General features: G+C 40.9%; 1 protein-coding gene across 1 annotated transcript; it reads right to left on the bottom strand.

Annotated features, from left to right (window-relative positions):
- Nucleotides 1-615: 615 nt before the first annotated feature.
- TTR (transthyretin) lies at nucleotides 616-7,482 on the bottom strand. The gene is made up of 4 exons (NM_001267750.1): nucleotides 7,397-7,482; nucleotides 6,339-6,460; nucleotides 4,064-4,199; nucleotides 616-740 (listed from the first exon to the last, which is right to left on the bottom strand). The coding sequence occupies exons 1-4, from the start codon at nucleotides 7,463-7,465 to the stop codon at nucleotides 633-635; spliced, it is 435 nt and encodes a 144-aa protein (NP_001254679.1). The 5' UTR covers nucleotides 7,466-7,482; the 3' UTR covers nucleotides 616-632.
- Between the last annotated feature and the right edge of the window lie 5,127 nt (nucleotides 7,483-12,609).

Here is a 12,609-nt window from a genome sequence, read left to right as displayed (position 1 = left end):
CAATCTCCACTAAAAAAACAAAAATTAGCCAAGTATGGTGGTGGGCACCTGTAATCCCAGCTACTCGGGAGGCTGAGGTAGGAGAATCACTTGAACCCAGGAGGCAGAGGTTGCAGTGAGCCGAGATCCCACCACTGCACTCCAGTCTGAGTAACAGAGTGAGACTCTGTCTCAAAAAAGAAAAAAAAAAAAAAAAAAAAAATGCCCACAGTAAAGAAGTGGGCCCTTAGAATGTGTCTTTTGCTATTCACTGAAGGTTACAGGAAAACAAAGCTTTCTCATTTGCAGAATGTGTCTTTTTAATGGCTGCAGATCACATTTAATACGTGCTTTGCTTGCAAGACATTGGAAATTTGGATCTCTCCCAGCGTTCTGACCAGATACTTTCTAGAATTCCTTTGCTTCTTTGTAAAATTTTGATTCTTTTTTTTTTTTTGGAAGGGACAATAGGGAATTTAAAAAATCAAATTAAAATGGAATGAAAAGTGCCTTTCACAGGAATGTTTTATTGTCTCTGCCTGAATTTCTAACATAGCTTATGAGGTAAAAACACTGCGTTAGTAAAAATGGAATACTCTTGGTTACATGAAATCCCATCCCTCGTCCTTCAGATCCCCTGGAGGAGAAGTTCCTCATTTTCTGGGATCGGAGACGACAGCCGTGGTGGAGTAGGAATAGGGACTTAGCAGGGCGGCGACGATGTAGTGGCGGGGACCGGAGTCGTTGGCGGAGAATACCACCTGTGAGAGAAGACAGACAGGATCCATTTCCATCAGAGCTCGAAAAACGTGACAGAAGACACACACTACTGACCCCCAGAAGTCCACTGCCAAATTAATTAATTTCATTCTTTTATTTTTTTGGAACAGTTTGAACAGAAGGAAAAAGCTCAGATACACTGGCAAGCTAAGCCTTTGGAAGCATGTGCAGTCCTTAGAGCAGGAGTTGTTCTCGACTGCCTATAAAATCTGGTCTTTTTTGCAAATTCACACCAAAAGTCAGGGTGGCCCTCGCTTGACCTATGGAAATCCCAGAGACCCTAAAGGCTTGTATATTTGATTAGATTTAAAAAAAAAAAAGGTGGGGAGAATGCAAAAATGCATTCAGTCATTGAAGAGCTGCTGCAATAGTGGCTGCCAATCACAGACTTTGAGACTTAGCATTGGAAACATTCTTCCCATTTTACAGATGAGCAAACCAGACTTGAATTATGGTATCATCCCAGCCTACATACTGACAGAACCACAGTAGGAAGGTAAGTCTCCTGTCTCCAAGCCTAGAGATTCCCTTACCCCACTATTCTTTGCATTTTCGAAGACGAAGAAGTATATTTTTATGTATAACAAGCAATGAAATATGAAGTAAAAGCATTACGGGGCTCTATTGACAGTACAGGCAGAATGTGGAAGATCATGGTGGAATTTTGAAATATATATACATGCACATTTAAGCTCATTTAAGCTTTCTAACTGGGCAAATTGTGGATCAAAATGCTGTTCCAGTTAATCACACAGTTCTGTCAAATTCAGTAGCGTATCCGCGACTCAAGCTGGCGCAGCCTTGGTTCTCAGAGTGAGGCAAGCTGGGATAAATTGAGGTTAGGAGAGAGCTAGAAGACGTAAAGATGTGTTGAATTTGATTTATTTTGTATACAGGCCTTGGATTGAGGTTTGGGCACACTCTGCATAAATACATTTTGTTCCAAATATGGGAAAAAGAAACCTGGATTACTTAGGGATAGGAGGAAAAAAGGATCTGAGTGAACATACCAAAAACAAAAACAATACTGGGGCAAGAGGAAGTGAGAATCACCTGAGTCTCTCTGAAGAAGAAAGTGCTCCCCTTAGCCAACTCCCTAGAATCAACTAATGAAAATGTCTTTTATGGTGACATTGACCTTCAGCCCACTGATTCTTTTTTAAAAATTGTAAGAGGCATATTCTGTGATCAAAAATCCATGAAGTAGCCAGGCGTGGTGGCTCATGCCTGTACTCCCAGCACTTTGGAAGGCTGAGGCATGTGGATCACCTGCGGTCAGGAGTTCGAGACTAGCCTGGCAAACATGGAGAAACTCTGTCTCAACTAAAAATACAAAAACTATCTGGGCATAGTAGTGCATGCCTGTAATCCCAGCTACTCAGGAGGCTGAGGCAGGAGAATTGCTTGAGCCTGGGAGGTAGAATTTGCAGTGAGCCGAGATTGCACTGCTGCATTCTAGCCTGGGTGACAGAGCGAAACTCCATCTCAAAAAAAAGAAAAAAAAAATCCCTGAAGTGAAGAGGCCTAAGAGCTCCAAATAAAAGTTTCCAATTTCCCTTGGTAAATCTACTATGACCACCTGGCTCATTGGCCAAGGTAGAAGTGAACAGTTCTGAAGGAGGCATTTATCAGAAGAAGCTGCACGAAGCCTACCATACACCAGTCACTAAAGTGAGGCACTGGGCCTCATCTCTCACTGCTTGCTCTCTCTTGATCTCCATATCTATCCAGGCCTCAAGCTGGGCTGACAGTCCTGCCTAATCTGTCTTACATCAGTCATTTCCCCTCCATTCCAAGGGTAGGGATGCATTTTCATTTCTAAATCTCCAGCATCTAGCAGAGTGCTCCACACATAGAATGCTTTTATTTTATTTTTTAATGTTTCTTGAATGAATACTGTAAGAGTGAATAGCAGACAAGGAAGCTAAGATCTAATGAAAGAACAACACGTGGGCAGTATGGCAATGAACCTTTATAGATGGTCCCATCAGGCTGAGACCCAGGTCTTAGGCAGACAATGGTCTCAAGTAGGCAGATCCACTACTCAAGGGTAGGGGCTGATACTCTAGGGTGATGTCTTGTGCTGGGCACTACTGAAATGCTGCTCCTGCCCTGACTGGGTTCTGTGTGTTGCTGCCTGGCTGAGGGGTAATAAAGGGACATGCTTCTTGGTAGATGGGGTCTTCCTTTGTGACTTGTGGGTCCCAGAAATCAAACAAGCCCCTATCATTTCCCCCGTAACATTGCCTAATAAGGGAACCATTTTATATCAATTGAAAGTCTCATCCATGACTAAGCCAGAGAGAAGAGTTCCCTTTCATGCCGAGCTATTTTTGATGGAATTAGTTGATCTTTAACTCTGACCAACATGTCTGGATTCTATTTCCATGACAGCCATCTGTTTCAAATGATTTAAGAAATCAACACAAAGAGGAGGCAGGGAGACTGGGCCCATGTATAACTGTTTGACGATCCTTACCATAGGCAGGGGAACAGAGCACGTGACACATGCGGCTTTTCTTTTTTAAAGCTTGGCTCTTCACGGGGGAAAAAGTTTCCTGGGCACAATGTTAGCATAGTGAACTGAGGAGACATAGCAGTACTGAGGCCAAACCCAGCCTGGGTCTTATTTGTAAACATTTCTACTCCTGTATTTCCTAGCCTTGTGACCTTTGACAAAATATTTGACTTCGTGGTGTCTCATTTTCTTCATCTGTAAGATAGGGATAATAATAGGACTGACCTCGGTGGCCTGTTCCTGAGGATTAAGTGGGTTAAATACAGAAAACACTTATAATCATGTCTGCCACATGGTGAAGGCTTGCTAAATGCTAGCTCTTGTGTTGCCATCATTACTTTGATTTATTGTCTCTATATGTATGTGTTCCAAGAATCACTTATCCAAACCTCCGAGGAGCCAGATGTGTTTTGAAATAACGTTTTAGGTTTTAAGGAAATAAAATGGTGCATCTCTTGTTTCATAACACTCTATGTAGGGTCTGGAGGGCTGCTTCATAAACATATTATTTCATCAGCAAATACATCAATATTCATATCAAGTGGCACGAATAGGCTACGAATAGTGTCATGTAAGTTCAGGTCATGTTGCTAAGTGGGTTTTCACAAAGTCAAAAAGAAATTTGCTTCTCAGAGTGTTGTGAATTTCTTCTTGTATAAGAGAAATGTACCTTCTTTAGGACATTTCTGTAATACGCTAAGTAAAACTGCATTTCCTGGGACACCAAAGACAAAAACCAAAACCAAAACCAAAACCAAAACAGCCCTCAAAGGTCTGTGTACTCACATCTGCATGCTCATGGAATGAGGTGATGCCAAGGGTGTGCCAGTAAGATTTGCTGTTTATTTCCACTTTGTATACCCCTTTCACAAATTTCTCTTCAGTTGTAAGCCCATGCAGCTCTCCAGACTCACTGGTTTTCCTATAAGGAGTGAAATTCTGGGTTAAGTTAGGCATGGAGGAAGTAAATGGCATGGCAAAGTGATACCACACACACACACACACAAACACACACAGACACACAGACACATACACACACACATGTTATATACGTTTCCCTTCAACTAAGTCAGAAGTGGGGAAAATTCATAACTGTCTGAAATTAAACAGCAAAAAGTTTGCAGAAACTTTTTAAAAAGCTCACTGTAGATTTTTTCCTTTGATGGGAAGAGAATGTAGGTATATATATTTTTTATTTTTTGAGACAGAGTTTTACTCTTGTTATCCAGGCTGGAGTGCAATGGCTCAATCCCAGTTCACTGCAACCTCGACTTCTAGGGATTCTTTAGCCTCAGCCTCCCAAGTAACTGGGATAACAGGCACCTGGCACCACACCTGGTGAATTTTTGTATTTTTTCTAGAGATGGGGTTTCACCATGTTGGCCAGGCTGGGTCTTGAACTCTTGACCTCAGGTGATATGCCCACCTAGGCCTCCCAAAGTACTGGGATTACTGGCATGAGCCACCACGCCCAGCCAGGTATAATGTTTACTTAAGAAAGAGTCCTTGTGATTCAAGATTGATGATTGGTTGGGATGTTGTGACCAACCCTGGAAGTGGTCACAGCTGTTCTAACTGCACTTCTCAGGACAGCAGGGTCTCATTCTCTCCCTTGTGGTGTGACAATACCTTTCAGAGCATCCACACACCACCAGGGAGTGTCATTTGCACACACAGTGGACAATCTAAAGTAGGAAGAAGAACCTGTATCTGACTCTTTTCCCTTTTATATATTTAACCTCTCTGGTAACTCTTTGCCAGCAACAAACACTAGGCAACTTCCATTTCCATGTAAGTACCAGCTCTATAGTTTAATGTTAGAAATTGCTTCCCATTAGACTGCAACAGCTAAGACAGATAAAAATAGAAGTTGTCTTTACTGACTCTGATCGTGCCCCTCCTCTCCTTTCCCTTTCTTCTTTTCACTTCCTTTTTTTTTTGGTCCTGGCAAAAGGAAAAAGATTCACAAGAACATTTAAATATTTTTGGTGTCCATTCTCTTTATACCAAAGAATAGTCCCATAACCACTTTTCATGTTATGCTTGGCATTTTATGTAAACATAAATGAATTACCAAATAAAAAGTTAGTTAAAACCAGACCAAAGAAAATGATCTTCCCAATAACGGTTGAAGAATCATGTGGTTCTTGGGGTTCAATTAAAATGCAACAGAAATTCTCTGAAGAGACGTAAATACATAGCAGTTCCTCTTCTGCTGGCTGCTAAGGGTCTCCTAATTGCTCTGTCTTTCAGTCCTTTGCTTAGGTTTATTAACATGTATTTTCCTTGAAGCTTTGCTAGTGCAGGTAAAAAAAAAACTCCATGAAAATTGTGAACTGGCTAATGAAGGTGAGCAGTCTCTCTTGCACATGATGTTGGGTGATTGTGGGATGAGTCTGGGGCTGTACTTTGCCTCACGGATCCATCTCTTCTGTCTTCTTCTTTTTTTTTTTACTGAGCTTGTCAGCTCCCCACCTTGCACACAGTAGGTGCCCCAAAGTGTTAATTAGGCAAAAGCCCTGGCTTCTGGGTGATCCAAATTAACTACAGATGATGTCCAGTAAATAATGTTCCTGAATTCCTTTTCTGCCATTAATGAGTTAATACACATTGGACCTCTTTCCTAAAAGTCTAGGACAAGGACTCTCATCTTTGGTGTTACACAGAGACACAGGGAATCTGTGAAACTCCTAAAATTGCATACATGGTTGTGTATGGGTGTGTATCTGTGCATTTTTTCTGGGCATAGAGTCTTTAGTTTTCATCACCTACATAAAGTGATCTGTGTCCCAAAAGGGTTGCAAGCCCCAGCTAGAGGAGAGGCATTCTGATTCCTTCTTTTCCCGACTGTCTGCCCCTAAATGATGCTCAGTTTCCTGATCACTTCCTAGCTAAGCAAAACAAAAAGAAGGCATCCTTCAGAGGGTACACTTGATCTCTGCCCATGTCTTTTAATCTACTTGTAAATTCTTTAGCAGAGGATGTGAACCTCTCTCTACCAAGTGAGGAGAGAATGGGAAGATAAAACCAAGTCCCATGGGAGGGTTCTTTGGCAACTTACCCAAAGGCAAATGGCTCCCAGGTCTCATCAGCAGCCTTTTTGAACACACTCACAGCTACATTGACGGCAGGACGGCCTTGGACCGCATCTAGAACTTTGACCATCAGAGGACAGCTGTATCCCTGGGTGTAGAGAAGACAAATGAGAAGTTAACAAAATTGATCAGAGTGAAAGGATTTATGGTTTATGGTATTAGAAATCTGGAACAAAGCAAGAATTACACACTGATCCCATTATCAGGAACATAAGTGTTGACAATTACTGAGCTTCCCTATGCAGTATAACACAGACATAATTATTTCCAAGGCAAGAATGGTTTCTGCCTCCAGACATGCTGCTATCAACCAGGGATGTGTATAATGAATTTTAAGGGAGAAAATTGGCCCCCTGAGGATAGTTGCTTTGTTAAGCCTCTCCATTTGAGTGCAATCACTGAAAAGATGTAATGTACCATACATAGGGCCAAAGAGTTTTCCCTGAGATCATTTTAGTTGTTGCCATAGTCGCTCCCTCTTACCGGTTGTTATAAAATAATGTCAGTCTACATCCTGACCCATTTTATAGTATTAATTAATTCTTCTAGAGGATTTAAGAATTAGATAGATATCTAGAATATTACTCACCAGCCTTTTTAAAGATTAATCAATAAATACATTTTGACTAGCTATAGGGCCAGAATATAATCTCATGCGGTTTGCCCCCCAAATACATTTGATAAAGGGATGCTTTTCTGAAAATTCAGTATTAACATCTTCCTTAATATCACATCTTTATTTCTATCATCTATCTGAGGAAATTGAGGTACCAGACTTTGCAAACCCAATGCACCAAAGCTATGAGGCAGAATGTCCAGAATTCAAGTCCCAGCTCAGTAAGCTCAGCAAGCTCAGCGGAGCTTCATTCTTTTTGAAGTTCTAATCAATGATATTTAAAACAGATGCTGAATACCCTTGCCCTAGTAACAAAAGTTGGTTGGCAAAGCCAGAAGGATCCACTTCTACTTCAGGTAATGTGCATCTTAAATGTGGAAACAGGATGTCACAGAAACAAACACTCACCATATGGCCAGCCTCAGACACAAATACCAGTCCAGCGAGGCAGAGGAGGAGCAGATGATGAGAAGCCATCCTGCCAAGAATGGTAGAGTTCTGTGATGGCTGCTCCCAGCCTGGGGCTTTTATACTTATTTCTCCTGAGCTAGGCTGCTTATCCCTGCCAATCTGACTCCAAACCTGCTGATTCTGATTATTGACTTAGTCAACAAAGAGAGAATAAGTAACCCATACAAATATGAACCTTGTCTGGAGAGATTAGAGCACTGGGACATAAGCTCTATGAAATATTCTTAATAGGTCATTTGACCAGTTAGATCACCAAAACAAAACAGTCAAAACAAAACAAAACAAAAATAGTCTTCTCTCTGTGTGGCTGCATGCACTAACATTCTTGGGGTATTGTTTCCTCTCTTACATATTTCTATGCATGTTTTCCACTTTTATACATTTTTGTCTTTCATTTTTAATGCAAGATTTTAGACAGATGAAAGTTGTAAAAATATATTTCATGCTGAATGACATTTGGCTGCACAGACTTAATTATAGTGCATTAGAAAATGTTTGTACTTGATGGATTCATGGGTCAACAAGGAAAAGCCCTTGACAGTGCTCACATTTTTAAAAGTCTACATTTTAGCCAAACTATCATTTGGAAGCTTTGCTTAATTAGCCATTTCTCCATAATGTGTGCGTGTGTGTGTGTGTGTGTGCATGCACGTGTACATGCATGTGTGCGTGTACGTGTGTGTGTGTTCTGCTCAGATAAGGTCCACTTCAATCTAAGACAGACTGGCATCTTCCTCCCTTCCCTCCCTCCCTCCCCTCCTTTTCTCCCTTCCTTCCTTCTTTTTTTTGACAGGGTCTCACTTTGACACCCTGGCTGGAGTGCAGTGACATGATCACAGCTTACTTCAGCCTTGATCTCCCAGGCTCAGGTAATCCTCCAACCGCTGGTCTTGAACTCCTGGACTCAAGTGATTCGCTCACTCGGCCTTCCAATGTGCTGGAATTACAGGTGTGGGCCACTGAGCTGGGCCAGAATGACATATTTCAACTTGGCATCAATGACCCTGAATACAGAGAACTAAATCTTCTTTACTGTCTCTCCTGCATTGGGCATGCAGGAACAAGGCTGCCAGCTGGTTTTTGACGGAACCAAACTTGCTGGAAGAAAGTAGAGATGACAGAGAACCAGAAGTCACGATTGACGACAGATTCTTTTCCTCCTGGCCAGCTTATTAATACAAGTCCTGAAATTATGATGTTTTGATGACTCATTAATCAAGTACAAAATCCTCTGTTGTTTGTGTGTGTGTGTGTGTGTGTGTGTGTGTGTGTGTGTGTGTGCGCGCGCGCATGCGTGGCTTTGTGGGTAAATTTTGTCCTTATAAGACAAATATGTAAAAGATATAGAGAAGACAAATATTTTGGACAAATACGTGTCAAGAGTGAGTCTAGTTTGGAGCAGTAAGAGTTGAGAGAACATTTCCATAACTGATGTAGTCAGATTAGAAAAAATTCAACAAGAAATCATGAAGCACAGGAACTTTCAGGCAGTAGTGGAAGGGACAGAAAGGCCTTTTAGGGACATGGGAATGTTCAGGAGAGAACTCTGGGAGGTGGGTTGACCTCTCACAGCAACAAGCAAATCCAGTTGAGAATCTTTGACCCTTAGAGTTTGACTAGGAAGCAGCAGCCGAAAGACGTTTGCATTTGGAGTTGGATGACCTGCATCATCCGATCTCAGTTCTGCTGCCCCGTTTCCAGGATGACCTTCTATGAGTTATTTACTATCTCAGCTACTCGGTGAACTCATTTGTAAAACAGCAATACCTACTTTTCTATTTCAAAGGACTGTTCCAATAACCTTTAATATGAGATGATGTATAAGCCTTTTGTAAACTATAAACCACTATCTTGGTATAAAAGCATAACTAATAGAATTTGGTTCAACATGTATGCCTCAGGAGAAAATCCTTTCTCAAATAACAGCTCTCAATATTGTCATCCAGTATCATCTTGGTAATTTCCTATTGTTCAGAACCTGAGGAGAGAACCTTTTCTCTGGCTATGAATCATAAACATTTGGAAGTTCTTTTATAACGCAAGTGAAATCTACTGTGCATTTGTTTTAGCATGGTACTCTGTTGAAACCAAGAATCATCTCTTGTTGACCTAGTGACCTGGCAACCCTGGGCCGCCATTAGCCCATAGATATGTTATATTTGGGCTGCACAGTGTCTCTTTCAACATTTTGTGATAGTTGCTAAAATTAAAAATGGAGACATGTTGCATAACAATTTGGATTTCTGGCTTCTCTTAGGAAACCAAAAATGATGGCAGCATTAGGCCCACATTCACACACAACAGCCATCATCAGAAGGTCACTGTCAGGCACCACGACCCCCGAGGCCTCCTGCCAATGCCAAGGCTAGGTGGATTCTCAGGTGGCATACCATGCTTGAGCTTTTTTCTCTTTTTACATGTGGCTCTTTTCTCTCATCTGTGTTTCTGCCCAGCCTTTTGAAAATTTGAGTTTGTGATTGCTGGTCTTCCAACAGCCATGTAAGTAGTTATTTTCTTTTTGCCAGACATTCCTGCTTCTGTGAATGAATCTTGTTTAGATATAGTTTCTAAGGTCCTTAGCATCCTGAACTTCCTTCTCTGACATACTCCCATTGGTCAAAGTTTCTCTTCAAGTGTGATGCTCTGAACAAGACACGGTCTCTGGAATAGATCAGGCCAACCCACTGGATGTTGAGACTGTTGTCTCCCTTGGCAAAGACACTTCAGTGTAAATGTTGTACCCAGAATCCATCTGTAACTGTAGTAACTGTGACCCTCTCTTCATCGTAACACTACCCACTGTGATCTGTTGGTCACAATAACCTAAAATAGTCTATATTTTCTGTCATCTTATGCTTTGATCATTTATGAATTTTAACCCAAATATGGGAACCTAAGTTCTTATCTGATAGAGCTCATCCTTTAGTTTGAGCCCCCTACTTGATCCTTGATATGGTCAGGCTCTGTGCCCCCAACCTAATCTCATTTTAAATTGTAATCCCCATAATCCCCACATGTCAAGGGAGAGACCAGGTGGAGGTAATTGAATTGTGGGTTCTTGTGATAGTGAGTGAGTGGATCTGGTGGTTTTACAAGGGCTTTTCTCCCTTTTCTCAGTAGCTCTCCTTCCTGCCGTCTTGTGAGGAAAGTGCTTTGCTTTCCCTTTGCTTTCTACCATGATTCTAAGTTTCCTGAGGCCTCCATAGTTATGCTAGTTATGCTGAACTGTGAGTCAATTAAACCTCTTTCCTTTATAACTTACCCAGTCTCAGGTAGTTCTTTACAGCAGTATGAAAATGGACTAATACAACCCTATTGACATCTTTTAATAGTTGTTCTGTGAATTCCTCTCTTAGAGCACTTTCCACGCCATGCCCTTGGTCACTTTGACTTGCTTGCTTTCTGAACTATCATTGATCTGGAAATCACTAATGAAATTTGCATTTGAACAAGACAAGGAAGTGGGGAAAAAGTAAGGCAATTCAGGATACAGAGAAGATCCTAAATTTCATTGGAAAATCATTGATAAAGCTTAAAGAGATAAAGATTATTTTTTAATATCAAAAGATGAGAGGGTTCAAAAAATAGAATAAGATCTACTATTTGATAGCACAGCAGAGTGACTATAATGAATGATTGTATATTTTAAAATAAAGAGTATAATTGGATTGTTTGTAACTCAAAAGATAAATGCTTGAGGAGATGGATACCCCATTTTCCATGTTGTGCTAATTCCACATTGCATGCCTGTATCAAAACATTGCATGTACCCTGTAAATATATACACCTATGTATCCACAAAAAATTAAAATTAAAAAGATATAAAAAGAGAAAATCTTGGCAGAGACTTAAAGATGCAATGTGGGTAGTCCAGAGTCAAAGTGAGAGCTCTGGGAGAAGCAGCTTGCAGTGTTTTAGGTGAGAGAAGACTAAGGCTAAAGCATGAAGAGAAAAGCAAAAAAATGGAGAGGGAATGCATTATGTGTTAAAGGAATGGTTGTATGGAACCTGTGGCAATGACAAATACAAGAAAAATCCAATGTTTCTTGCCTAAGAAGCAATTTATGATGAGAGAGAGTTATAGGATTAAATCTACACTCAAACATAAGAAGGTCTTCCTTTCCTGTGTTTATTTGAGTTTGTGAAAGCTCTTTTTGGAGGATGATCATATAGGATCCATGAAGAGGAATGAATCAGGGTCAATAATCACCACATTCCTGGAGACCAAAGTGGTTGCTGCAGATACTGTGTACTTGGGAACAATCAGTAGCTGTGAAGATCCAATGTCGTAAAACAAAAGAAGCACCAGTGAAGCATTTCAGCTGCAAGTTTGTCTTCTTAGCCACATACTTTTCCTCTCAATCTGACCATGGAGCTATAGCCTAGATGTGTAATTGAGGTGAAAAAGATGAATTTGATGCAACATTTCTCTTCCTCCTACAGAATATGCTGTGATTAATGAACACATTGCCTGGCCCTTAGTTGAGGGTTCTTCCACCCTCTTCCTTGTAATGGGCAGTTTTATCTATCAAAATTTTTGATATTATAGATAAACTCTTTCTTCTTGGTTTATTTTCTGATGGTGCATGTCAGTTGCTAGGCAGTAATCTGTTGACACTGAAATGCCCACTCATATTAATGTGGCTAAGCTGATTAGCCAGAGTGGGGCATAGGCTGGCTGAGTGCTGAGACTGGGCCTCATTGTGGGGTTTAGGGGAGAGTGGAAATGATGGTATTTGGGGGCCCTGGATCTTTGCAGATTGAAGAATTCAATTTTGTCAGCTCCCCTTGAGGTGAATAAGCCTTGGGGGTTTGATTAATGGTAAGCAAATCATAAAAGATTCATTTTAAAACTATAATACCAATTTAATTAATAGTCAGATGGTTGCTAGATAAGGAAGAAACTGAAAAGGGCCCTGGCTAATTTTTTGCCAGTATATCATCTGGACTGCGGGAGAGCCTAGGAGAGTTGTCTGGCTTCTCTGTAGCACATACTTTTCTTGTGCTTGGAATGCTTGTGTCTGCCTTAACCGGAATGCCTCTCCTCAGTCACTGTTGAATAAACACAGAAAAAGCCTTTCCCTTATCTTCCCTTCTTCCTTTATCCATGTAGATAACCATCCAAGTAAAGGCAAACATTATCTAGGATA

This window comes from Callithrix jacchus, chromosome 13, assembly GCF_049354715.1.
Source record: "Callithrix jacchus isolate 240 chromosome 13, calJac240_pri, whole genome shotgun sequence".
Lineage (NCBI taxonomy): Eukaryota > Metazoa > Chordata > Mammalia > Primates > Cebidae > Callithrix > Callithrix jacchus.
Note: the sequence above shows the minus strand (reverse complement) of the source record. Positions and strands in the feature narration are given on the sequence as shown.